General features: G+C 46.0%; 1 protein-coding gene across 4 annotated transcripts in view; it reads right to left on the bottom strand.

The window, feature by feature from the left end:
• Positions 1-27112, bottom strand: part of BBOX1 (gamma-butyrobetaine hydroxylase 1) — a 101125-nt gene that overhangs the window by 14909 nt on the left and 59104 nt on the right. For all 4 annotated transcript variants that reach the window (XM_045015850.1, XM_045015853.1, XM_045015849.1 and 1 more), the window contains exon 4: positions 17093-17291. In XM_045015850.1, the coding sequence (XP_044871785.1) occupies positions 17093-17291 (199 nt within the window). The remainder of the gene's footprint in view (positions 1-17092; positions 17292-27112) is intronic.

The raw sequence follows: 27112 nt of genomic DNA, 5'->3' as shown, positions 1-27112 counted from the left end.
TTACTAAAAAATGTGCAGTTGGGCTGCATATAGAAATGCCAACACCAGATGCTGAAATTTCCTAATAATTCATGTCTCAAAATGAAACGCATTAAAACTGGGGGGAAAGATGCTAAATGTAGCCAGAAAAATTGTCAGGAGATAAATGAGTAAGTGTAACTGAATATTAAGTCCCCCTCTATTCTATGATCTTTTAAATGAATTCCAACTACAATTGACATATAAAAATCTGAGAACAGGCTAAAATTGTTATAAAAATCTTGAAAAAGACTTTAATGTGCTACATTATATAGCCTAACAAACATAATAACTACATAAAAAACAGTTACCTTTTCCATAACTGCTGTTCTTCGAGATATGTTGCTCATGTCTATTCCACAATAGGTGTGCATGCTCGCCATGTGCACCAGTGCTGGAAGTTTTTCCCCTAGGGGAGCGCCCCAGCGACCCTTGGAGTGGCGCCTCCATGGCACGGTATAAGGGGCACTGCACTGTGCACTCCCCCCACCCTCAATTCCTTCTTACCAGACAATTCTGACAGAGGGGAAGGAGGGCGGGATGTGGAATAGACGTGAGCAACACATCTTGAAGAACACCAATTATGGAAAAGGTAACTCTTTTTCTTCAAGTGATTGCCCATGTGTATTCCACAATAGGTGATTCCAAGCTATGTCCATTGGAAGTGGGTAGGAGTTCACAAATTCTCAGGACGGAGCACAGTCCTGCCAAACCTGGCGTCCTCTCTGGTTTGGGAGACGATCGCATAGTGCGAGGTGAACATGTGAACTGAAGACCACATGGAAGCCCTACAAATGTCCTGGATGAAGACATGGGCCAAAAAGGCAGCCGACAAGGCTTGTGCCCGAGTCGAGTGCACCTTCACAACTGGTGGCAGAGCGATTCCTGCCATGTCATAACAGGTATAGTCGACAAAGTGATCCAGTTGGAGAGCCGCTGAGTGAAGATCGGCCAACCTTTCATGCGCTTGGCCAGGTGATGAACAGTTGTGAGGACTTTCTGAATGGCTTAGTCCACTCCAGGTAGAAAGCCAGAGCCCGTCTCACATCCAACGTGTGGAGATGGCGCTCCTCACTGGATTCATGGGGTTTGGGGCAGAGGACCAGTAGAAAAATGTCCTGACCCATGCAATAGGTGAGAGGAACGAAAAGTGTGGGTGGAGCTGGACCTTATTCTTATGAAACACTGTGTATGGGGCCTCGGAGGTCAGGGCCCTGAGCTCCTAGACCCACCTGGCAGATGTGATTGCAACCAGGAAGGCCACGAGAGGTCTGACCAGGAGCATGTGGCTAGCGGCTCAAACGGGGGCCCCGTGAGATGGGCCAACACCAGGTTTAGGTCCCACTGCGGGACTGGGGGCCTAACATATGGGAAGAGACGATCCAACCCCTTAAGGAATTGGCCAGTCATAGCATGGGAGAATACCGTGTGGCCCTGCACTGGAGGATGGAAGGCCGATATGGCTGCCAGGTGCACCTTGACTGACGAGGGCACCAGGCCCTGGGCTCTAAGGTGAAGGAGATAGTCCAGAATAAGCTGGATCGGGGTGGCGACTGGGGAAACTCCCCACTCGTCTGCCCATTTGGAAAACCGAGACCCCACTTTTCCAAGTAGGCTCGGTGTGTGGAAGGTTGCCTGCTTTCTAGGAGGAGGACACATTGAACCCCTTCTGAGCACGTCCTTTCCTCCCTACCTAACCACTGAGCAGCCACGCCATGAGGTGGGGTGCCGCTAGGTTGGGGTGGAGGCGGTGGCTCTGGTACTGGGAGAGCAGGTCCGGGCAGGACCACAACGGCTATGGCGAGGCAACTGCCAGGCCCATGAGGGTCCTGTACCAATGCTGCCTGGGCCATGCCGGGGCAATCAGAAGGACCCAGGTCTTGTCCGTCTTTATCTTTTCCAGTACCTTGCCGATCAGTGGGAATGAGGGAAAGGCATAGAGAAACTGGCCTGACCAGGACAAGAGGAAGGCATCGGAGATAGCATCCCATCCCAGCCCCCCCGGAGCAGAACAGGGGACAGCGATGGTTCTGCTGAGTTGTGAATAGGTCCACCTGGGGAGTTCCCCACACTTGGAAAAGTCTGTGCATCACCTCTGGGTGGAGAGACCACTTGAGCAGGGACTTCTCCTCTCAGCACAAGTGATCCGCCCGTGTGTTCCAGGCACCTGGCAGATGGAAGGCCTGTAGGCAGATGTTGTGGGCTATACAAAAATCCCACAGCTTGAGGGCTTCACGGCAGAGGGCAGAGGATAGGGCCCTGCCTTGCCTGTTGAGGTAAAACATCAAGGTCGTGTTGTCCGTGAAGACCCTGACCACCCGGCCCTCCAGGTGTGCATGCCAGCCGTACCACCCTGAGTTCCTTGACGTTTCGGTGGAGGGTCAGATCCCGAGCCAACCACAGACCGTGGGTCTGAACGTTCCCCACATGGGCCCCCCATCCCAGGTCCTACGCATTGGACACCAGTTCCAGCGATGGGGCCCTGCCACTGAACGAGACTCCCTGAAGCATGTTTCTTGGGGAGGACCACCATTGAAGGGAGGTGATCACTGGTTCGGGTACCATGAGGATTTTGTCCATCCTGTCCCTGGCCTTAGAGAACTCCGAGGCCAACCAGAGCTGGAGGGGCCTCATCCTGAGACTGGTGTGACGGACCACATACGTGCACGCCGACATATAACCCAAGAGCTGGAGGCACGCTCTGGCTGTTATCATTGGAAACCTTGTGACTGGGTCGATGAGCCCCTTCAGGGCCTTGAACCTGTCTGGTGGAGGGAGGCTCTGGCCGACGAGGCATCCAGGACTGCCCCGATAAACTCTATGCACTGAACCGGGACTAACGTCGACTTGGTGTTGTTTACCAACAGGCCCAAAGTGGTGCACATGGACAGAAGGAGCACCACGTGATCCCGCACCTGCGACCGGGAGCTGCCCTTGACTAACCAGTCGTCCAGATAGGGGAAGATCTGGACCCCCCAGCGCCTGAGGTAGGCTGCTACCACTGACCTACATTTTGTGAATACCCTGGGGGCAGTGGACAGGCCAAACAGGAGGACCGTAAATTGGTAGTGCTCCTGCCCCACAACAAAATGGAGGAAGCGTCTGTGCCCCTCGAATATATGAATGTGGAAGTACGCGTTCTGCAGCTCGAGGGCAGCGTACCAGTCCCCGGAATCCAGGGAGGGGATGATGGAGGCCAGGGAGACCATGCGGAACTTGAGCTTCACCATGTACTGGTTCAGGCCTCGCAGATCCAAGATGGGCCTGAGCCCCCTTTGGCCTTCGGGAACAAGAAACAGCGGGAGTAGTATCCCTTGCCTTTGAACTCCCCCGGGACCGCTTCCACCGGTCCTAGGGCCAGGAGCTGCCCCACCTCCTGCTTGAGCAGAGCCTCATGCGAAGGGTCCCCCAGGAGGGACGGGGGTGGGGGGTAGTTGGGCTGGGTGGAAGTAAACTGGAGGGTATAGCCCCAGGAGATGGTGTTGAGGACCCATCGGTCCGAGGTCATCCGCAACCACTCCGGGAGGAAAGCACACAACCAATTGGAGAAAGGAAGTTTTATTGAGGGTGGATCCCTGATGAGAACTGGCAGGGCACCCCCTGGTGTCCCATCAAAACTGCAATTTCCCCGCCTGTTTGCCCTTGGAGGACCCAGGTTGGGGGGCAGGTCGAGACTGCCTCTGTGGGCGCCTCTTATTGTCCCGCAACTTCTTATAAGCAGCCTCATATTTTGGGTGGGTGGCCTGAGCGGGAGTCTGCTGTGGCTTGAACTTAGGTTTAGCTGGAGCCAGAATATAGAGACTCAGAGTCTGGAGAGTCGTGTGGGAGTCTTTCAGGCCATGCAGCTTTGTATCTGTTTGTTCCACAAACAGAGCTTTGCCGTCAAACGAGAGGTCCTGCAGGGAGGTCTGCGCCTCACTGGACAGCCCAGAGAGCAGGAGCCACGATGCTGTTCTGATGGACGCTGCGAAGGTCATGGGCTGCACAGCCGTGTCCGCTGCATCCGAAGCTGCTTGGAGGGTTGCCCTGGCAGCCGCTGTACGCTCCTCCACAAGCGCTTTGAACTCCTTCGTGTCGTGCTCCTGGAGCCCCACAGATTTAACTCATACAGGCCCCGGAAAGCCTGGTGGTTCGCCATCCATAACTGGAAGCTCGAGGACGAATACATTTTCCTTCCAAAAGAGTCCAGCCTCCGTGAATCTTTATTTTTCAGGGTAGGGGCTGGCTGGCCCTGCCACTCCCTGTGGTTGACCAACTTGACCACCAGGGAGTTAGGAGCAGGGTGGGTATATAAGTAATCATGTCCCTTGGTGGGTACAAAATACTTGCGTTCCACTCTCTTAGAGATGGGGGCCAATGACGCTGGTGTTTGCCACAGGGCATTTGAAATTTTTGCCACGCCTTCATGGAGAGGCAAGGCTACCCTGCCTGGTGCCGAGGAGGACAGCACATTAAATAGTGAGACCGAGGGCTCCTCCATCTCCTTTGCTTGGAGGTGGAGGCTTGATGCCACCCTTTAAAAGAGTTTTTGTTGGGCCCTAAAGTCCTCCTGTGGGACGGAGGGAAGCAGGGCCGTAATCGCCTCATCCAGGGAGGGTGAGGAGGCCGGTGCAGTACTTTGAGTGTCCACCGGCACCAGAAGGTCCACCACCTGGTCGGTCTCCGGGCACGGTGCCGAGGACGTACGTCCCACCGACTCCTTCCTCAGAGGTCTGGAGAGGGAGGACGATGGTCCTTCTGAGGCTCTGGCCACCGAGCGAGCCTCCATTTGGGGCTGTGTCGGGTGCCACGGTGCCCACTGGTACCATTGGGCTGGCCACTGCACCTGCTGTGGCACCGGCGGAGCTGGTTGTTCGGCCTGACTGACCTGGCACATTGATGGACTACTACGAAGAGAGGCTGGGCTGACATATGACCTGCCGCTGTCCGGAGTGGGAGGAGCGGTGGTGCTGGGAGTGATGCCAACCACTGGACCGCGATCCCGACATGGAGAACCGGTACTGTCGGTAACAGCTGCTCCATAATCGGCTCTGACGGGCGATCTCACCTGTGATGGTGAGACGCCAGCGATTGACGCCCAGGGCTGCAGAGGCGGAGCAGTGGCGGGGTCCTGGAGTGGGACGCCGAACGGGTACAACGTCGACGTCTGTGCCGTGACCAGCTGTGATAACCCCTCTGAGACGAGGATCTTTGGTGACATCTGCCTTGGTCCTGTCAGTGTTCGCTTCTCGAGGCTAAGCGGTGCCGAGAGTCTCGGTCGGACGGAACCCAACCAGACAGTCTGGTGGGTGTCGAGGGCCATCCACGTGGACTTTGCCTTGAACGGTCGCTGGGCGGCGAACGGTGTCGAGAATGTTCCCTCGACCAAGACCGGTACCAAGCCGTGGGCGAGTGCAGAAATCCCAGTGGCGGCTTACATCTGGAGCACGGGGCCAACATTGGCGGTGCTCCTGGTACCAGCCTGGACATAACATCCCAGGCCGCCTGCAGGGCCTCTGGCGTGCAGGACAGCCGAACATCTGGAGAGGCCTGCTCCGAATTGGCCGTGCTACTCCGCTTGACTTGAGTTGGCGGCATAGAGGCCGGTGGGGATCAAGGACTGCCCAACATGAGTCTAGCCTCGGTCCCGGGTTAACTCCAGTGCCGTGGCAAAGGCGGCCTCTTTTTAGCCTTCTTGGCTTGCCCCGTGGACGGGGAGCGGTGCCGACTAGCTGATGGCCCCGAAGGGTCGCCGTGCACTGACACCCTGGTGCCGACTCAGAGTGGCGCACCAGAGCCAGGGTCAGTGCCGGCTCCATCAGAATAGGCTGGAGCCAAATGTCCTTTTCTCTTTTGGTCCGAGGCTTAAATGACTTGCAAATCTTGCAGTGATCGCTGAGATGGATTTCCCCCAAACAGCGCAGACAGTCCACGTGTGGATCACTCAGTGGCATCGATCGCCTACAAGTGTCACAGAACTTAAACCCCGGGGTGTGGGTCATGCCTCGGCCCGGGTGCTCTAACTAAACTAAACAACTAACTAACTACAGGTAACATACCCTGAACAAACAAGCACTTTTGGGGATGAGCTACAGCAAAGCTGGAGCAGAGCAGTCCCAAAGCACCTTCACTGGTGGCAAGAAGAAACTGAGGGTGGGGGAAGCACACAGTGCCCCTTATACTGCACCATGGAGGTGCCACTCCAGGAGTCACTGGGGTGCTCCCCTACGGGTACTGCTGGGGAAAAACTTCTGGCACCGGTGGCACGCACACCTATTGTGGAATACACATGAGTAATCATTCAAAGAACTGCATTCATATGCATTAACCTATTTCCTTAAATATTTACTATGCATTTACTTCATACAAACCCGTATTAGAACACTTAAAGCTATTTTTCAGATTTTACAAATGACGATGATAATTTCTTAAAACCATAAAGTAATTTAGGGTGAATTTTGCCTCTGTGCAGAGGGCCAGTGCAAGACCTATGCATATATTCATAGATTCCAAGGCCAGTAGGGATCATTGTGATTATCTAGTTTGACCTTCTGTATAACACAGGCCATAAAACTTCCACAAAATAACTCCTTATGAACTAGAGAAGATCTTTTAGAAAACCATCCAATCTTGATTTAAAAATTGCCAGTGATGGACAATTCACCAGGACCCCTGGGTAAATTCTTCCAATGGTTAATTATGCTCACTGTTAAAAGAATTACACCTTATTTCCAGTCTGAATTTGTCTAGCTTCAACCTCCATATATTGGATCATGTTATACCTTTCTCTGCTAGATTGTAGAGTCCATTAACAAATATTTGTTCCCATGTAGGTATATATAGACCAGTGGTGGGCCGAACATGGCCCGTCAGAGTAATCTGCTGGTGGGCCAAGAGACAGTTTTTTTACATTGACCATCCACAGGCACAGCCGCCCACCGCTCCCAGTGGCCACGGTTTGCCACTCCCGGCCAATGGGAGCTGCAGGAAGCGGCCGTGCCTGTGGACGATCAATGTAAACAAACTGTCTTGCGGCCTGCCAGCTTATTACCCTGACAGGCCACAAGCGGCCTGTGGACAGGTTGCCCATCACTGTTATAGACTGTGATCAAGTCATCCCTTAACCTTCTCTTTGTTAAGCTAAATAGATTGAGCTTCTTTGGTCTATCACTACAAGGCACGTTTTCTAATCCTTTAATCATTCTGGTGGCTCTTCTCTGAACCCTCTCGTTTATCAACCTTTTTGAACTGTGGATACCAGAATTGGACAGTATTCCAGCAGCAGTTACACCAGTGCCAAATAAAAAGCTTATGAGCCTCTTAAGTCTCACTTAAACATTAAGTTGAGGGTTTTAGTGGGATTTAAGTGGTGCATAAGCTTTGTGCTGGCCCTTCTCTGTGCAGGGTGGATTTCATCCATGATTTATGACACAATCCATTAGCAAAACCTCTTTTGTAAAGATCTGGCTAGTTACACCCTCAAAATTACTGGACATTCAGTTAGGGATGAAACCACTAATAGCTAACTACAACTTGAGGGCAGCTGAATGACACTCAAGAAGATGGTGTCACCTTGAATATAATATGTGTGTGTGGGTGAGAGTGAGAGAGTGCAGCTACTCGATCATCAGAAATGAAGAGTATCAGTTGAGAGAGGAAGTGAGGTTCAGCCACCATCTGCCTAAATTTCTGTTTTCAGTCTCTGAGGCTCAAGTCTCTCCTAAACAAAACAAAAGAACGTATTCATACAGGGTTAAATGTTCAAAACACAGTGGCTCCACTATGTCTGCAAACTATGAACATGTATGCAGAAAATGGTAACCATTACCTGACCCAAAGCCAAGTGAAATCAACAGGTCTTTCTAATGATGTCAGTGTGGTTTGCATCAGACTTCATGTATGCAGGTAACTACCTCTTTGTGTGCACATTCTTTGCAGGTGCAATTAAACTGTAAAACTTTGGAAATTTATTCCTTATTTTCATAATAGTAACATTTAGTACGTATTAACGTTTTACATTTTCAGAGCACTGGACAATATTAACAAATGAGTTCTCACATCTCTGTAAGATAGTTAACTACTCTATTATTATCTCTGATTTGGAGATGGGAAACCAGAGATTTAGAGAGGATGAGTACACTTGCCCAAGGCTCAGCCCAAAGGGTTTCTGGCTTTGAACTCTTAGGCCATGTTCAGAAAGAGGGTTCAGAGAAGAGCCAGGAGAATGATTAATGGATTGGGAAACTTGGCTTATAGTAATAGTCTAAAGAAGCTCAATCTATTTATCTTAACAAGCTGTCTGTAGTGTATATTATTAGTTTCTATGCTTGCAAGTTTGGCAATCTGTTTCAAAAAATGAATGTCTGCTCAACAGATTTTTTTCCACAAGCGCTCACAGCTATATTAGTGTATATACCCTTCTATGCATATCTTCCCTTTTATAATAAGCTGCTCTCCTTTGGCACTAGACAGTAAAATATTTCTCAGTGTCCTTCTGTACACAGGCTGTTGATTCCATCGTGTTACCGATTTGTTTTTATTTGCATCCAAAGGCCAAATACTCTGAAAAGCTAGTCTTGTGATTTAAAATTTGCCTTTCACAACTAGAACACTCATGACATTTCACTCTGAGATGCTAAGTTCTACACCAACTTTACATTTTCATTTATGTAGCAAATATTCTATAGTGAACATGCCAATTTGCAAATGCTTTGACTAAGGTTTTAAACAATAAAAAAATTCCTGTACTTTCTTTTAAACGTTGAGCTACTGGTCAAGTTGGAAATGTGGCACAGTTGAAATCGTCTTTCTATATCCTGGCTAACAAAATGAGTTTTGGAGAAGTGAGGCAACTTACAAACCTTTTCCCTTTCATTCATAATATGACATCATAGCCAAGAGCTTTCCCTGAAATGTTAATTACAGTAACTCCTCACTTAATGTTATCATGGTTAATGTTGTTTCATTGTTACGTTGCTGATCAATTAGGGAACATGCTTGTTTAAAGTTGTGCAATGCTCCCTTATAACGTTGTTTGGCAGCCGCCTGGTTTGTCCACTGCTTGCAGGAAGAGCAGCCCGTTGGAGCTAGCTGGAGGGGGCTTGGAACCAGGGTGGACCGGCAGCCCCTCATCAGCTCCCTGCTCTCCAAAGTTCCCTGCCCGGCAGCCGCCCAGCAGGTTATCAGCTGCCGGCAGTTCAGCTATCCCTCCCCCCACTGCCATGTGCTGCTCCTGCCCTCTGCCTTGGAGCTGCTCCCGGGAGTCTCCTGCTTGCTGTGAAGACAGGGGGGAAAAAAGAGGGCTAATGTCAGGGTGTCCTCCTCCCTGCCAACAATGCCAACATGGCTAAACAATGGCATAAAAGAGGTGTTTAGAGACACAAAGACATCCTTTAAAAATTGGAAATCAAATTCTAGTGAGGAAAATAGAAAGGAACCTATTTTCTGGCAAGTCACATATAAAAATATATTTATGTAGGTCAAAGAAGAATTTGAAGTGCAACTAGCAAAAGACAGAAACTAACAACAAAATTTTTTCTAAGTACATCAGAAACAGGAAGATTGCCAAACAATCACTGGGGCCACTGGATGATCAAAATGTTAAAGGAGCACTTAAGAAAGAGAAAGCCATTGCAGAGAAGATAAATGAATATTTTGCCTCGGTGTTCACTGCAGGGGATATGAGCAAGATTCCTATACCTGAGCCATTCCTTTTAGCTGACAAATCTGAGGAACTGTCCCAGATTGAGGCATCAAGAGAGAAGCTTTTGGAAAAAATCAATTAATCAAACAGTAATAAGTCACCAGGACCAGACCAGATGGTATTCACCCAAGAGTTTTGAAGGAGCTCAAATATAAAATTGCATAACTATTCACTGTTGTACGTAACCTATCACTTAAATAGGCATCTGTACCAGATGACTGGAGGATAGCTAATGTGATGCCAATTTTTAAAAAAGACTCCAGAAGTGATCTTGGTAATTACAGGCCAGTAAGCCTCATTTCAGTAGGAGGCAAAATGGTTGAAACTATAGTAAAGAACAGAATTATCAGACACATAGATGAACACAGTATGTTGGGGAAAAGTCAACACGGCGTTTGTAAAGAGAAATTGTGCCTCATCGATTTATTAGAATTCTTTGAGGATGTCAATAAACACATGGACAAGGGTGATCCAGTGGATATAAAGTATTTAGACTTTCAGAAAGCCTTTGGAAGGTCCCTCACCAAAGGCTTTTCAGACAAAGTAAGGATTCATGGGATAAGAGGGAAGGTCCTCTCATGGATCAGTAAGTGGTTAAAAGATAGGAAACAAAGGGTAGGAATAAATGGCCAGTTTTCACAATAGAAGGCGATAAAGAGCAGAGTCCTTTAAAGACCTGTACTAGGACTAGTGCTGTTCAACATAATCATAAATGATCTGGAAAAAGGGGTAAAAAATAAGGTGGCAAAGTTTGCTGACAACACAAAATTATTCAAGATAGGTAAGTCCAAAGCTGACTACAAAGAGTTGCAAAGGGAATCTCAAAAACTGGGTGACTGGGAAACAAAATGGCAGATGAAATTCAATGTTGATAAATGAAAATAATTCACATTGGAAAACATAATCCCAACTATCCATACAAAATGATGGGCTCTAAATTAGCTGTTACTGCTCAAGAAAGAAATTTTGGAGTCATCTTGGATAGGTCTCTGAAAATATTTGCTTAATGTGCAGCAGCAGTCAAAAAAGCTAAGAGAAAGTTAGGAATCAATAGGAAAGGGATATATAAGAAGACAGGAAATATAATGTCACTATAGAAATCCATGATATGCACATATCTGGAATACTGTGTACAGTTCTGGTTGCCCCATCTCAAAAAAGAGATATTAGAATTGGAAAAAGTAGAGAGAAGAGCAACAAAAATGATTAGGGGAATGGAACAACTTCCATATGAGGAAAGAATAAAAAGACTGGGACTGTTCTGATTGGAAAAGAGATTGAAGGGGATACAATAGAGATCTACAAAACCATGAATGGCGAGGAAAAAGTGAATAAGAAAGTGTTATTTACCCCTTCACATACCACAAGAACCAGAGGTCACCCAATGAAATTAATAGGTGGCAGGTTTAAAACAAACATAAGAAAGTACTTCTTCACAAAACTCATGGTCAACCTGGGGAACTCGTTACCAGGGGATGTTGTAAAGGCCAAAAATATAACAGGGTTCAAAAAGAATTAGATGAGTTCCTGGAGGATAGGTCCACCAATGGCTATTAGCCAAGACACTCAGGAATGCAATCACATGCTCTGGGTTTCCCTAAACCTCCTACTGCTAGAAGCTGGGACTGGATGGTAGGGAATGATCACTCGATAAATGGCCCTGTTCTGTTCCCTCCCTGTGAAGCATCTGGCACCGACCACTAATGCAGTATGGCCGTTCTTATGTTCTGAACTTCAAGACGTTAATCTGTTTATTTTGTCAAAAAGAAGATTGAGAGGTGACTTGATTACATTCTACAAGTACCTTCACAGGGAGAAAATACCAAGATTAAAAGGCTCTTTAATCTAGCAGAAAAATGTATAATATGAAGCAATGGCAGGAAACTGAAGCCAGACAAATTCAAATTAAAAACAAGGCACAAGTTTTGAACAGTAAAGATGATTAACCATTGGAACAAACCACTAAGGAAAGAAGTGGATTTTCCATCTCTTGTCTTCAGATCAAGAGCTTGTCTACACTTGAAAACATTACAGTGATAGAGCTGCACTGCTGCAACTGCAGTGCTTCAGTGTAAACACTACCTATGCTAATGGGAGGCGTAGGCAATCCACTTCCCTGAGAAGCGTTAACTAGATTAATGGAAGAATTTTTCTGTTGACCAACTGCTGTCTACACACTGGGGGTTAGGTCAGCATAACTACGTTGCTCAGGGATGTGGATTTTTCACACTCTTGAGCAACGTATCTATTGTGATATAAGCTCCCAGTGTAGACCAGCCCCAAGAATGGATGCCTTTCTGGAAGGTATGATTTAGTCAGCTCAATACAGGGGGAACTGGTATGATATACAGGACGTTACACAAAAATACCCAATTGTCCCTTCTGGCCTTAAAAATCTATGAATCCATTAACTGTTTCCAAATCTAGTTCTTAGCCCAGTATAGTGGATAAGATTAGCTCCTGAAAGCACTAACCTGTTACTTTACTGAAGCTGACCTGAAAATCCATAATAGACGTAGACAATTTTTCCTTGAGTATTAATACAGTAAGTATGCTTTTGAGCCAACATCTGGGGCTTGCTTTATTCATTGCTAAGTGCCAAGAAAGCTCTGGTAGAGCTGTCTGGGTATGGAGCAGAGTATGTCCGTCACCCTTTTTAAAGCATCCTGTTGGGAGGGCAGCAGCTCCACTCTGACTCTAAAGTAGGGCTATGGCTTACTAATAGAGATTTAGGGATAAATTGTAACTCTTGTAGTTCCTAAAGTATCTGCTGCTAAAATCATGTCAGAACTGAAATGGAATGGAAAGCAATACAGTAATCGGAATGATGTGATTTTAAAGCAGGGGTGGGCAAACTTTTTGGCCCAAGGGCCACATCTGCGAATAGAAATTGTATGACGGGCCTTGAATACTCACAAAATTGGGGCTGGGGTGTGGGAGGGGATGAGGGATCCAGGGTGGGGCCAGAAATGAGGAGTTCAGGATGTGGGAGGGGGCTCCGGACTGAAGGTGGGGGGATGAGGACTCCGGTTTGGGATGCGGGCTCTGGGGATGAAAAGTTTGAGGTGTAGGAGGGTGCTCCGGGCTGGGACTGAGGGGTTTGGAGGGTGGGAGGGGGATCAGGGCTGGGGTGGGGTGCAGGAAGGGGTGCAGACTCCGGCTGGGGGTGTGGGTTCTGGTGTGGGGCTGGGGATGAGAGGTTTGGGGTGCAGGAGGGTGCTCCAGGCTGGGATTGAGGGGTTCAGAGTGTGGGAGGGAGATCAGGGCTGCAGGGTTTGGGGTGTGGGGGGTTGATGGGGTGCAGGTTCTGGGCATCGCTTACCTCAAATGGCTCCCAGAACCAGCGGCATGTCCCTTCTCCGGCTCCTACATGGAGGCTGCCCTGTCCGCAGGCACCGCTCCTGCAGCTCCCATTGGTTCTGGTCAATGGGATATGCGGGGGTGGCGCTTGGAGCAGGGGCAGCGTGCAGAGCAGAGCCCCCTGGCTGCGTAGGAGCCTGGGGGAGGGGCATGCCACTGATTCCAGGAGCCATGTGGAGTGACCCCCAACTCTGCTCCCTGGCTGGAGCGCCAGAGCGGGGCAAGCCCCAGCCCCCACTCCCCAGGGGGAGCTTGAGGGCTGGATTAAAATGGCTGGTGGGCCGTAGTTTGCCAACCCCTGTTTTAAAGTCTGATATCTTGTGAATGGCCAAGAATAGAAACATTTGCCAGTACAAAAGCTTTTAAGGGCAGAAAATATTTAGAAGCACTGAGTGAGGTTTTCAAAGCTGAGCAAAGGATTCAGCTACACAACTCCCATTAAATAATTCAAGGTTCACTCTCCTAGTCAGCTTTGAAAATCTCAACCACTGTTCCTACTGGGCTGGTGAGCAAAAAGAAAAACAATTCCTGCTGAAAACACATTACCTTAAATCCAAAAATCACCCAGTAAAGGTTTTTTTAAAAAACTTCAATGTAGCTACTATCCTATTACAGGATACTAAAAATATTCTTTTTTTTTTAATTGAAACAATAGGTAAAACACTTTAAAAAGATGTTATGTCTGACTTTCAGCTAGACCGATGTTCAGCATTCCACACACAGCCGGTTCACTTAAGAAGTTTCTGTTGGCTTGACAGAGATTTCTTGTTCCAGCAGTATTCCCCATTTTAAGTGCAAGGAACCTCTCTCAAACTGGTGGAATCTTTCAAAATAAAAGAAACTTTTTAAGTTCGGCCACTGTAAATATTATATTTGATAGAGGAAATAACATCTTTTTACATATCTACAGTGGTTGCCTACTGTAGTCACATTATTTAGTTATCTAAGGAAATTGGCAAGTTTTTGAAGGAGACCAACATATTGGATAAAAACTTTAGGTAAGTATATAGATCTGGATATTTTGCTCCCGTTTTATCCCTGTTAACACATTTTCCTTTGGCAAATCCAGTAAGAGGAGACCAGTAGCTGTTTCCGAGAAAATACTCTTTTCTGGTTGACCACCAGTAAGTGCTGATGGCTGGAGTAATTCATATGCTCTTATTGGGCCAAAGGCCAAGTAATAAGAGTGTTTTCTCAGCCAGACTATCCATAATAGAATGATGCCTTGTTTGGCTCACAGGCATCTTTTTGAAATACAGTGAAATTTGGATGGGCCATATATTTTAAATCTAGTTCCTGCTTCAGAAAGACTGTAATGTTAATCACTTTAGGTTGGTTTAAAATTTTAAAAAGGCAAATACAATACATTTAGTATATTTATCCCAGTTACTGGAGCTTTATATAGGGAGTCAAATTCTTTCCTGTTGCATTCATGCACCCTGCTGATTTCAAAGCTGTTGCATCCATGTGGCTGAAAGCAGAACTTGCCCCAGAAATGGAGCTCAGTAGCTGAGTGGACATAAAAAAATGACAGAATGGAAATTAAATCAGAAGGAACTTGTCCAGTGCCAGAAATAAGCTACAGGATCATGAAGGCTAGTTTTCTGGCTTTCAGAACTTTTTCAGTAAAGTTGAATGATGGTAGCATCCCAAATAATTTATTTTTCTATGACAGTCAATGATTGAGCTATTTTAGCCTAATAAAATGAAGACTCATTGGCCTTATTTAAGCACTTCTTTACTTGGCTGAGACTTTCATTGCATCTCTTCATTAACAATAAGCAAAATAATGAGAAAAAAAGGATCTTTTCTTCTCTTCCCTCCCTCCCAAATTAACATTTCAGATAAACATATTTTCCCCATTATCCCTGCGCTGTGCCTATCAATCTTGCCAGCCCTGCATATGCCAACATGACTTGAATGTGGCCTCATACAAAAACGTTATAGGAGGGAAGTAAATCTTTGCTTCTCTGTTCTAATGTGGAAGGAATGTGGGCTTTCCAGCCAAGGTTTGGATTTTGTCTTCTATTTATTTTAAATCTTTTCAGACAAAGAAGACGACATTCACTGTTGCACCCATATTGTTAACTTTTGAACTGAGGTGCTTAAAATAAAAATACATGTTTAGCTGGAATTTGTATCATCTGAATCAGGGAAAAAAGCCTGGCTAGGAGCCCCTGGATGTCCTGGTTTTAATGGCTATGCAGACCCCAACGTATAAGATACAATTGGCAAAACAGGACAGAAATACAGATGGTAACATTTAAATGCTATGGGTTTGTGATTTTTTTCATAAGTCATTGAAGAATATGTGCAAATCAGAATTCTGAAAATTATTCTCCAAGATGGATGGGTGACAGAGCAAGAATGTTGAGCTCAGCAAGACATTAGCTAATAGCATTCAAGTAGAGTCTAGCAGGGATCACTTCTGGGTCTGTTCAGTATCTTCATAGACTATCAGGGTTGTAAAAGACCTCAGGAGGTCATCTAGTCCAACCCCCTGCTTAAAGCAGGACCAATCCCCAGACATATTTTTGCCCGAGATCTCTAAAGGGCCCCCTCAAGGATTGAACTCACAACCATGGGTTTAGGAGGCCAATGCTCAAACCACTGAGCTAGCCCTCCCCTGTGAAGGTTGTTACAAGAAAGACAGAGAAAAAATGTTCTCTTTAACTTCTGAGGCTAGGACCAGAAGCAATGGGTTTAAATAGCAACAAGGGCAGTTTAGGTTGGACATTAGGAAAAACTTCCTGTCAGAGTGGTTAAGCACTGAAATAAATTGCCTAAGGAGGTTGCAGAGATTTTAAAGAGCAGGTTAGACAAACACCTGTCAGGGATGGTCTAGATAATACTTAGTTGAGCCTTGAAAGCAGGGGACTGCACTAGAAGACCTCTCAAGGCTCCCTCCAGTCCTACGATTCTATGATTGTTCACCCTTCTAGCAGATAATTAAGGAGTTGGAGATTTAGGATCCTAATTCATGAAGTCAATGGGACTTCTTAAAGGTCGGCACATACTTATGTGTCTTACTGTTTGTGACACTTTGAAATGAACCCTAACCTTTAGAAGAAGAAAGTCTGCAAGTGAAACACTTGGAAAAAGCCGTGGAAAGCCATCAGTGCAGGGCTTCTGCTTTGTTGAGAAAGGGCGGCTCTGAAATGGGCATACAAGGTGATCTGCACCCGATATGCATAGTGGAATTGGGCTCTGCACTGGTCCTGCATGGCCCACTGTGGAAAAGTGATTGGGGACAGACCAGGGATGTGACGAGTGGCGTCTATCTGACATCTATATCCTTTAGAATCTAGTACATGAGTTCTCAATTGTGTGGTTGCAAACAGGTGTCATGCTACTCTTCCTATATTGCTAAATGGGAGGGAGATCCTGGCTAGATGGGAGGGGAGAACTGGTGTGTATGCTGGTATGGAAAGGGTTTAGAATTACTGTGGCCTAGTCAGCTTTGAAAAATGTATTTTAAATATCTACAGTGTAACCCTCATTTCAGCACATTCTGAGCTGATGGACTCTTCTGATCAGAGCTTTCATTTAAAGGTGGTGAAGTGGGTACATAAAACTGATATGAAAGACAATCATCTCACTTCAACCTCCTCTGTTTCCATGACTAGAAACGGGTTTGACACACAAAGTTTGAATGCAAATGCTGATCCAAAGTTAAGGTGTTTGGATCCAGGGACATTTGATCAGGCACATCTCTATCCATGGCTCACTATCTTGTTGATTGATTTGTTTTCAATTCTGTAATTCTCTTTTCTTTTTTTATTACAATCACCGTTGTCATCATAGTTTGCTCCTGGGTACCATGGTATTTGTCCTATATCCCGCCTGGCATGGCAAAGCAATCCACATACACAGAGTGTTATGGATGATTACATTTTCTAATGTGAAGCCAAGAATAATTCTGATCCAGCTACAATAAATTAATCCCCACGAAGAGTCCTACATCTTGAAGTATAACATATCAAAGGTGATTACATTGCTGGCAGAACTAGGACATTTGAAAAACTAGCTCACCCATAAAATGTGAGACGCAGGAAACCAATCCGTTTGCCAAGTTTAACCAACTCTCCCTGTCTAGTGGCAGCTCCTGTTAACAGCACAATTCCTACTTTTTTAAGGGTGGAAAGCCACTTGTACGCACTTTCATCACTGTGTAAGACTTCTTCAAAAGACATATTTGGGAGCTGCAGATCTGAGCCCCAATATTTACATTCTGTAAGACAAAAAATATTGAAGCAAACTTTTAGTTATTATCTTTATTATTTCTTATTTGTATCACTGTAGTTATTTCCATGTTCAAGGTTAGGACATATTCACAATATTAAACTATTTTAACGTAATGCTTTGATTTTGTGTATTTCTGAATATGGTCCCAGTCCTACAATTAGATTTGCATGACAGGACCACGTGGAGCCTTTGGTATGTACATATCACAAATAAACAGTTTTCTAGAAGTAAAATACATCAAACAAATGACATTTTAAACCATATATAATCTGAAAGGAATATTGTACTGCAAAACATAAAGCAGAAGTGCCTCTCTCTCTCTGAATATATGGACTAGAAGAGTGAAAACTATCAATATTCAGTTTCTGTAATAAAAACAATGAGCAGTACTTGTGGCACCTTAGAGATTAACAAATTTATTTGGGCATAAGCTTTCGTGGGCTAAAACACATTTCATCAGATGCATGGAATGGAAAATACAAGATATATATACATAGTACATGAAAAGATGGGGTTGCCTTACCAGTTCTAATGAATTTATCCTCACCCCAAACTATTTTATATTTGGGGACAATGTATACCTTCAAGTCAGTGGCACTGCTATGGGTACCCATATGGAGCTATAGTATGCCAACATTTTTATGGCTGACTTAGAAAAACACTTCCTCAGCTCTCGTCCCCTAATGCCCCTACTCTACTTGCACTACACTGATGACATCTTCATCATCTGGACCCAAGGGAAAGAAGCCCTTGAGGAATTCCACCAGGATTTCAACAATTTCCATCCCGCCATCAACCAGTCAAGCTCTAAGATACAACTGCATTTGCTCCAATCCCTCAGATACCTACAGGATCTCTATCAAGCGTTGTTAAAACTACAATACCCACCTGCTGAAGTGAATAAACAGATTGACAGAAGTACCCAGAAGTCACCTATTATAGGATAGGCCCAACAAAGAAAATAACAGAACGCCACTAGCCGTCACCTTCAGCCCCCAACTAAAACCTCTCCAGGGCATCGTCAAGGATCTACAACCTATCCTGAAGGATGATCCCTCACACTCACAGACCTTGGGAGACAGGCCAGTCCTCGCTTACAGACAGCTTCCTATTGTATTTTCCACTCTATGCATCTGATGAAGTGGGTTTTAGCCCACAAAAGCTTATGCCCAAATACATTTAACACTATTTCACACAGATGTTATTTTGATAATTTAGGCCTAAGATATTAAGTAACCTTAACATAATTAGAATATGGAGAACACCCAATACTTAGCAATGATTCAGTGAAGAAAAAGAATTTACATTCTGGCCACTGTCATCAAAAATGATTTCTAAAAAATGTTAGTTCGCATTGGGCCTATAATAAAATAAATAAACAATATACTGTTGCCTAAAAAGGATTGTTATTTTCTAGCATCTGAGAAGATATTGCAAACAATAGAGAACAAACAAAATTATGAAATGTAATTAAGTACTGATAACACCTTTAAACATTATTTTAATATTGTGCATTCCTGCTTTTTAAAAGTTTTCAATGTTTTTTTAGCAAGGGAATTTTACCTATTATAACTTCATTTTTTAGTACTTTTACTAGGAAAAATCCTGTAGGTAAAAAGCTGTAGCTAAATGACATGAAATTAAATGAAAAAGGGGTGATATCAGCCGCTAGAAATGTTTGGATTTTTAACCATCACTTCTCATTTAGAGCTACAAACAGTGGCTACTATTTATGAACACGTTACCATGCCACAATATCTGAGGCACTGTACTTATCCCTCCTTCACAGTCTGAGGAAAAAAGGAGTCCTATTGACTTCAGTGAGCTTTGGTTCAGGTTCCAATTGCTGTATCTAGATAATTCACTGTAGTAATGGATGGTAAATAATGACCTTTTAATAGTGATCACTGTCCCTGCAGAGCAACAGCGTCTGTAGTTTTCCAAGTTACCCGCTTGGACCAGAATCCCTATTTACATACAAAACTCTCCCTTTCTCTTTGTTGCCCCCTCTTTATTTTTAAATACTTCCTGGATTTTAAATGGAGAAACTAAACCAGCCTCTGATTTGTCACCAAATTGCTGTAGATGCGATTTCTGCGAACCCTAGGCTTCATCCACCCTGGTGCATTCAATCACTTTCCAGTTATGTGGAGGAGTATATGTGAGGGTAATGGCCGTGCACCAAGGGGAGACGGTGGATTCCTCTCTAGCCACAAGACTGTAGAAAATGTAGGTATATTATATTTTAACTAATAAATGTACAAATATATATTTTAATATAGCACCATAAATGTACCCTGCATCTTACAAACACAGAGAAAGACATGCTCCTTGCCTCAAAGAGCTTTTATTAAAGAGCCAAATTGTGGCTGTCCCCTTTGGGTGCATTAGTGGGGGCAGAGAACACAGGGAGTTGTTTCCCCTCTGCCTCCAAGCAGAAGGCAGCCGGAATGCTAAAGTATGTGCTCCTGAGTGGGAGACTACTGTTGACAGCAGCTCTGTGCACTCCAAGAGTAACATGATCAGGTGAGCTGTCTGGAGGGGGCCTGGGCAATGTTTTTTTCAAGGCAGAGTACGTGCCACTTCTGAGAGTGCTCCCATAAACATTCTGCAGAACATCTCCGGTCATTATCACTCTGGAACTACAACTCCATCACTGAAGGATTAAGACTAAATGCAGCCCTGATCCAACCTAACCCCTCCCGCCCCAAAGAGAAACAGAGGGCCCGCTACAACAAATCAAAGCCTCCCCCGCCAAAAAAAAACCCCTGTTTGTTTTCCATGCATTTCTATTTGATTCAGATAAATAAACTTTTTATAATCTGAAAATCACCTCACCAGAGTACAAACATAGAAAACAGGCACATCTCCACTTCTGTTCTGGTCCAAGGCCAAGCACAATGCAATCCTTGTGTTGAGGGAGGGTAGCTACTGCACTGGCCTCTTCAAAGTGGGCTCAGGAAGGGATGAGCCATTGCCATGCTGCCCCCTTTGCATCAACAACATTGGAGGGTGTGGGAAGGTGCATAGCACATGCTGAAGAACGTTGGCTTAGCAGCCATTCTCTCCCTGCACTCGGAGGGCTACCGTGCCTGGGCACTTTGCTTGCCTGGAACTCCACTGGGTTGGTCAGACTCCGCATCATGTCCATCCCAGAGCTGTGTCTTAAAGACACAATCAGTCCTTGCATATTTATACATGACATACATGCTATAAAACATGAGCGAGGGATACTGTTTTGCTCTGCCCATGGAACTTGGATGTACCCGTCATCGATATTACCCCAGTAGTGGGGCCACACACACAGCAGCTCTGAAGTCTAAGGGGAAGTTTTTGCTTAAGCAAGGGAGAGCAGGACAATCATATCTATGTGTTATGCTATTCCATATTTCAGAGGAAAGTAAACCCGTAACTTCCCAATTTTTCAAAGCGATACATAGGTTTTACTCATCCAATGGGACAAATATGGCCAAATGCTATGTACTCCTGAAAATTAAGGGTTATTTGCTAATATGCTTTCATATAGTTTCAGCTGCCTAAATGCTCCTAAATCTAACACGGATATTCTAAGGATGCCTTAAGCCTATAGTCTGAGCCAGCAACTCGGTAATGGTTGCTGATTTCCATGTTTAACAATATTGTTTTCTTTACCCTTACTGAGTCTTAAAGCAACCACATTTATTTGAGTTGGAGAGTTCAGGAACAGATAAGCTTCCTAATACGGAGAGATATATGGGTCCCAGGGGAATGCTGCGTTCAAAATGAATTAAAAGTACATTAATGGACTGTAACTAGAAGAAAACACTCCTGGGCTCTTCATTGGGTTCTTTCTTTTCTTCGGGTTTCCCTGAGAAGGAATGTTTTCTGCATTCAGACAATATGTTCCGATGCCAGTTCAGAAAAAAAAGATTTACAAAAAGCCAGACAGAAATTTATAGTTGGAAAAGAAATACAAATTATATAGTACTGTTTTATTAGGGTGGATTTTTCACAAGTGACGAAGAAATACATAAATCACAAGAGACAAGGCTTTGCATGAGATATAATATCTCGGTCAGCTTTTCATCATGGGAAACTTTATAAAGTTTGACTACAGTTATTTTCAATTCAAGATCGCTGTAAGACATACTGCAAATGTTGGGCTAGACTGTGGCGTTCAAAGACAGAGCTAAGTAGTGGGGGGATACTCTGAGCAGCAGTTCCTGGAGTCATTCTGCTTACAGGGGACAAAGACAGACAGCAAGCCTCCAGGAGGGCTTTAGGAGAACTTTCAGAAATGGTGATTACTACAGCACTTAAAGCCATGGTCTTGCACCCATTAATGTCAGTGCAAGTTGTACTACTTCCTTCAGTGCGTGCAAAATCAGACCCCAAAATAATGCAACATAGAATCCCTCCTCCATTGACCTTGGACAGACAGCCAGTGCAGAAGACAGATGAGAACATGGCAATGCCTCCCCAAGACTAGCTTTTGGGATGTCTTGCTTCACAGCTGACTATGCCTCTCCTGTGCCTCGGGGTCAGGCAGTGTGAGAATCTAAATCAGAGGTATCAAACTCAAATGACCATGAGGGCCACATGAGGGCTAGTTCATTGGCCCGAGGGCCGCATCACTGACACCCGCTCCTTGCTACCCCCGGCCCTGCCCCCACTCCACCCCTTCCATGAGGCCCCGCCTCTTCCCAACCCTTCCCAGCCCCCATTCCAACCTCTTCCCTGAAGTGCCCACCTCAACTCCACCCCCTCCCTGCCCCCAGAGAGTGCATGAGGGTGTGGCAGGGGCTCAGGGCAGGGAGTTGAGGTGCAGCAGGAGGTTGGGGTGCAGGCAGGGGGCTCAGGGTGCAGAAGGGGTGTGGGATGCAGCAGGGGGCTCAGGGCAGGGGGTGGGGTTGTGGGGTGCAGCAAGGGGCTCAGGGCAGGGAGTTGGGGTGCAGGAGGTGTGTAGGATGTGGCGGGGGGCTCAGGGCAGGGAGTTGAGGTGCAGCAGGAGGTTGGGGTGCAGGCAGAGGGCTCAGGGTGCAGAAGGGGTGTGGGATGCAGCAGGGGGCTCAGGGCAGGGGGTGGGGTTGTGGGATGCAGCAAGGGGCTCAGGGCAGGGAGTTGGGGTGCAGGAGGTGTGTAGGATGTGGTGGGGGGCTCAGGGCAGGGGGGTGGGGTGCAGCAGGGGGCTCAAGGCAGGGGATTGGGGTGCAGAAGGAGTGTGGGATGCAGCAGAGGGCTCAGGGCACGGTGTTGGGGTGTGGAGTGCAGCTGGGGGTTGAGGTGCAGGCAGGGGGCTCAGGGCAGGGTGCATGAGAGCTTCGGGCTCTGGGGTGGCAGCAGCACACACCGGGGCCAGGGTAGACTGCCGGACCCCGACCCCGGCCTCAGCCCCGCTCCGCTCCAGGAAGTAGCTGGAACCATGTCCCTGCGGCCCCTGGGGGAGAGGGACGCAGGGTTCCGCACGCTGCTTGCTGCGCCTCCAGGTACCTCCCCCAAAGCTCTCATTGGCCGCGGTTCCCCATTCCCAGCCAATGGAAGCTAGGGCAACACATGGACGGAGCCCTCTGCTTCTCCCCCCCCCGGCTCCCTGGGCTTCCGGGACGTGATGCCAGCTGCTTCAGGGAGCAGCACAGGGCTCGAGGGGGCAATCCTGCGGCTGTAGTTTGCCCACCCCTGGCCTAGAGGTAGGCCCGGGGGGTGGGTGCGGGCCGCTTGGCGGGCCGCAGGAAATAGCCCCATGGGCCGCGTGTTTGAGACCCCTGATCTAAATTCTGGCTGCCCCTGCACCCTCTCTCCTCTAGTACGAGCCCATGCAAGTGCAGCCAGAATCTGGACCATTATTTAGGACAAAAATGTGGAAATGTAAGACAGCCCTTCTCCCTCTTATTTTGCTCTTCTCTTAACTCTTATCCTCCTTCCTATTCCTGTCCCCTCCTCTCCTTTCCTGCCAAGGGGCATTCTTATATTTAGGGAGACACTGTGTGTTATGCGAGCAGCTCCTAAGCCTCACTGAACACTGACAAATGCATAGCTGGAAACCAATCTGACTCACCTGTGTGATAGTACTGTTAAAATATGTATTAGATTTATTGAGGTGTTTCAGACTTTATAAAATGCTTCTGAGTTGCTGCATGCATTAAACTCACTTATTATATCTGTAGCCCGCATTATAAAGTAATATTTAAGTGTTTTCTTTGTAACTATAAAAAGTGGTTGCTATGAAACTGAAAACGCTCTCAGTCAGAGAAACATTACCAACTGGGAAATACTAGTTTACCAGAAGAGGTGTCATCTCCTGCCCAACAAAAGAAGGCCCATAGAAACCAGACGAACCAATGTGGAACATCAGTGGACAAAAGACTCTGTTGACTGCTCCCCCTATACCCATGAAGAGGGGATGTGCACAGACCCTCATCCCATCACAGTCTGAACTCTGGGGGGAAGGGAACAAAAATCCCTGACCAGGGGGTCTGTATCACTAGGTTGCTTGGAACTTGAAGAGGGCAATATTGTTAAGCATAAGCAAGGGATCCCCAAGCTGCTTAGCTTGGGTTAGCCTCAAAGGGCAAATAGCAAAAAGCACATCACAGCAGCTTCTATTACTTTTTAAAACCTAAGACTAAATAATTTGTGTGTGTATGTTTACCAGCTTTAACCTCGTAAATAACTCTCATTTCTTTTTCCTAGTTAATAATTCTGTAGTCAGGTTACGACAGGATTGGCTAGGATCTAAGGTACAACTGACCTGGGTAAATGACTCATCCTTTGGGATTGGGAATGGGAATGGGAGTAACCTACATATTCTTGTGATTTTTGGTGTAAGGCACCATCTATCACAAAGGCAAGTTTGCCTGGGTGGCAAGATAGACTGGGGTACCCAGGGAGACTGTCTGTGACTTCACGGTTAGGCTGCTGTAGTGTTTGTTACTTGGTTAGTGAAATCTAAAGTACAGAACTCAAAACCAATTTGGGGTTTGTGCCCTGCTTCTTCTTCCTGCCCTGAGGTTGACACTCATGTTCGTGAGCCACTTCAGACAGCTTGACACTTTTTCAAAAGAGACATGCCTGGTATGGGTCCCAAATACTGTATGGGCTTTCTCCTTCTCCCAGAATCCTGAACATGGGGCTTCTCACTTGTGCTCAGTGATGGATTTTTATCTTATACAGGGTCTTTTTGTTCTAGCCAACCATTTCCCTGTGCTCCAGTATTGAGGAGAACTATGAGTCAGCATATAGTCCGGGCGTGAGAGAGTTCCCCTAAAATGCAGACCTCTGTGCAACCACAGGCTTGACATGTGCCTATAACTGGCCTTCCACCTCCTTCCTCTTCCTGATTTATTGTCCCTTTCCACTCAGTGTGGAAGCTCTGCTCATGCCATTCCCTTCACCATCAAGCCTAGTCCTCTCATTTTCAGCAATACTCATCTCCCTCTGCCTATAGCGCTTGGACACAGTGAAGCAAGAAATTTAGTGAGCCTCTCTCACACTTCAGAACTACCAAAAAGAAACTATGATAGTCTGAAATACCATAAAGGTCCAGGTACAAAATTCTATTTCTCATAACACGTACCAGGTACAACAGTGATGAGCGCTGTAGCAATGCCTGTAAAGAATAGGACAGAACGGTGTCATTTAGCTGCCAACCTGAGTAAGGGACAGTGTGGCATTGTATGGGCCCATGGGGAACACATGGAGAGACTGTGCCTTCTGGCTCCCTTGAGAGATTGTGCCTGAAAACAGCTCAGCATGCAGGGAATTGTGCAATCCTTGAGCATGCTACAGCCTTTTCCAACTCCTACACATTGTAGCCATCTCAGTTTGTAGACTGGTGTGCAGATGTGAATCTGTCATGGCCATACCACCCACAAGCCCCTTTTGGGGTGATGTGACTCACAGGGCCCTCCAAGGGAGCAGTCTCTGTGTTCCCTGAGTGCAGGAACTATTTCTGTGACAGGGTGTTACACAAGGTATGCAAAGGAGGAGACTACGTGCACTCCTCTCTTGCCCCTGCCTATCCTAAACACACACTGATTCACAAATGAAGTGTAAAGCAGAACAACTGAGCTAGAGCAGACAGTTGCCTTGCGTGGCTGTAGAAGTACTCTCCGTCAGACAGCGCTGAGTAAAAGAATGCAGCTGCTCTCTGTTTCTTGTGACCCATGAAAGGAGATTATTACATGTGCTGAGGGAAAACCTTTCCAATTATTTATGTATGAAGAAAATTAATTTCAAAAGTAACTCTTAGGAAACTTCCCACAAATTTTGTTCTGCGATGAGTGAGTTTATAACACTGCCTGTTGTAATAAACTGAATCTAAAACAGACATCCACATCTTTGGTTACATAATATCCACCACTCCCCCTATACCCAGAGTACAGAAAGAAATGATACAGGTGATGCTTTCCTAATCTGAGTCCTCATTTTATTCAGCTGAGCAGGGGGAATAAAAAGGAGTCAGGCTCCTCTCTCTCTCCCCAATCTTTCTGGCCTACATGAATCCTGGATTCTTTTCAGCAAAGAGCTTTCAATCTACGGGCTGGTCTACACTGGGGCGGGGGGGGGATTGATCTAAGATACGCGAATAGCGTAGCTGAATTCGAAGTATCTTGGTTCAACTAACCTGGCCGTCCTCACAGCGGCGAGTCGACTGCCGCAGCTCCCCCATCAACGCTGCTTACTCCTCCTGCCGAGGTGGAGTACGGGTGTCGATTCGCGGATCGATTTATCGCGTCCAGATAAGACGCAATAATCGATCCCCGACAGATCGATTCCGATCCGGCGGGTAGTATAGACGTACCCTAAGAGTCAAATTGTGACATTTAGACCAGAATAGGAGGCCGTGACACTGGCAGACCCATAACAACTGTGTATGACCCATAACAACTTAATAAGAGGCATTACAATTGTACCCTGACAATTCACTTGTATGTGAATTTCAAAGAGATGTACTAGATCAGCAATCATTAACCCATTCATTTGTAGTAACAGGAATCAAGGGTAGATGCTAAGTGTATTTGTCTGTGTTTACCTATATCCTGTTAGAAGTTTAACAATATAACCAAATTAGCTTGTAGATGCTAATTCCCTTTCATGTCTTAATTGTCTTATATTAGGTATGCATTTGTGTTCAGTTAACTTTAAGATCAAAGATGTGAGATACCACAGGAAATTAATATTAATGACATTGTCTTCAGCTTAACTATCTCTATTATAGGACCTGCTAATTGCCTTATGTTAATCAGTGTAACTGGATTACCTGTGTATGCATAGTAAATAGAATGTTAACTTCAGAGTGATGGGACAGTGTGTACTCAACAAAGAAGAATCCTCAGTCACATGCTGTGCTCAAAACATTTAACAGCCGGTTTCAGGTATAAAAGTGAAACCTCTGGCCTGATCCTTTCATCTCTAGGCTGCTGAACTTTGAACAGGGAAAGTTTAAACTGTGGGACTGAGATCTTCTAAACAGTCATTTGGAATATCCTGTGAAGTCAATGAAGTTACAATAGTGTAAAATTAGTGATATCAGAGGAGAATCAGGTCCACATATACCGAAATGAGTGTATGCACTGACATAGATATATCCTCTTAAACATTTATTTGGCTGGGAGTCTGGAATGTATCAAACTTCTAAGGCCTGGTCTACACTAGGACTTTAATTCGAATTTAGCAGCGTTAATTCGAATTAACCGCGCACCCGTCCACACCAGGAAGCCATTTAATTCGACCTAGAGGGCTCTTTAGTTCGAATTCGGTAGTCCACCCCGACGAGGGGAGTAGCGCTAAATTCGACATGGCTATGTCGAATTAGGCTAGGTGTGGATG

The sequence above is a fragment of the Mauremys mutica genome, chromosome 4 (assembly GCF_020497125.1).
Source record: "Mauremys mutica isolate MM-2020 ecotype Southern chromosome 4, ASM2049712v1, whole genome shotgun sequence".
NCBI lineage: Eukaryota > Metazoa > Chordata > Testudines > Geoemydidae > Mauremys > Mauremys mutica.
This window is presented reverse-complemented; position numbering and strand designations above follow the sequence as displayed.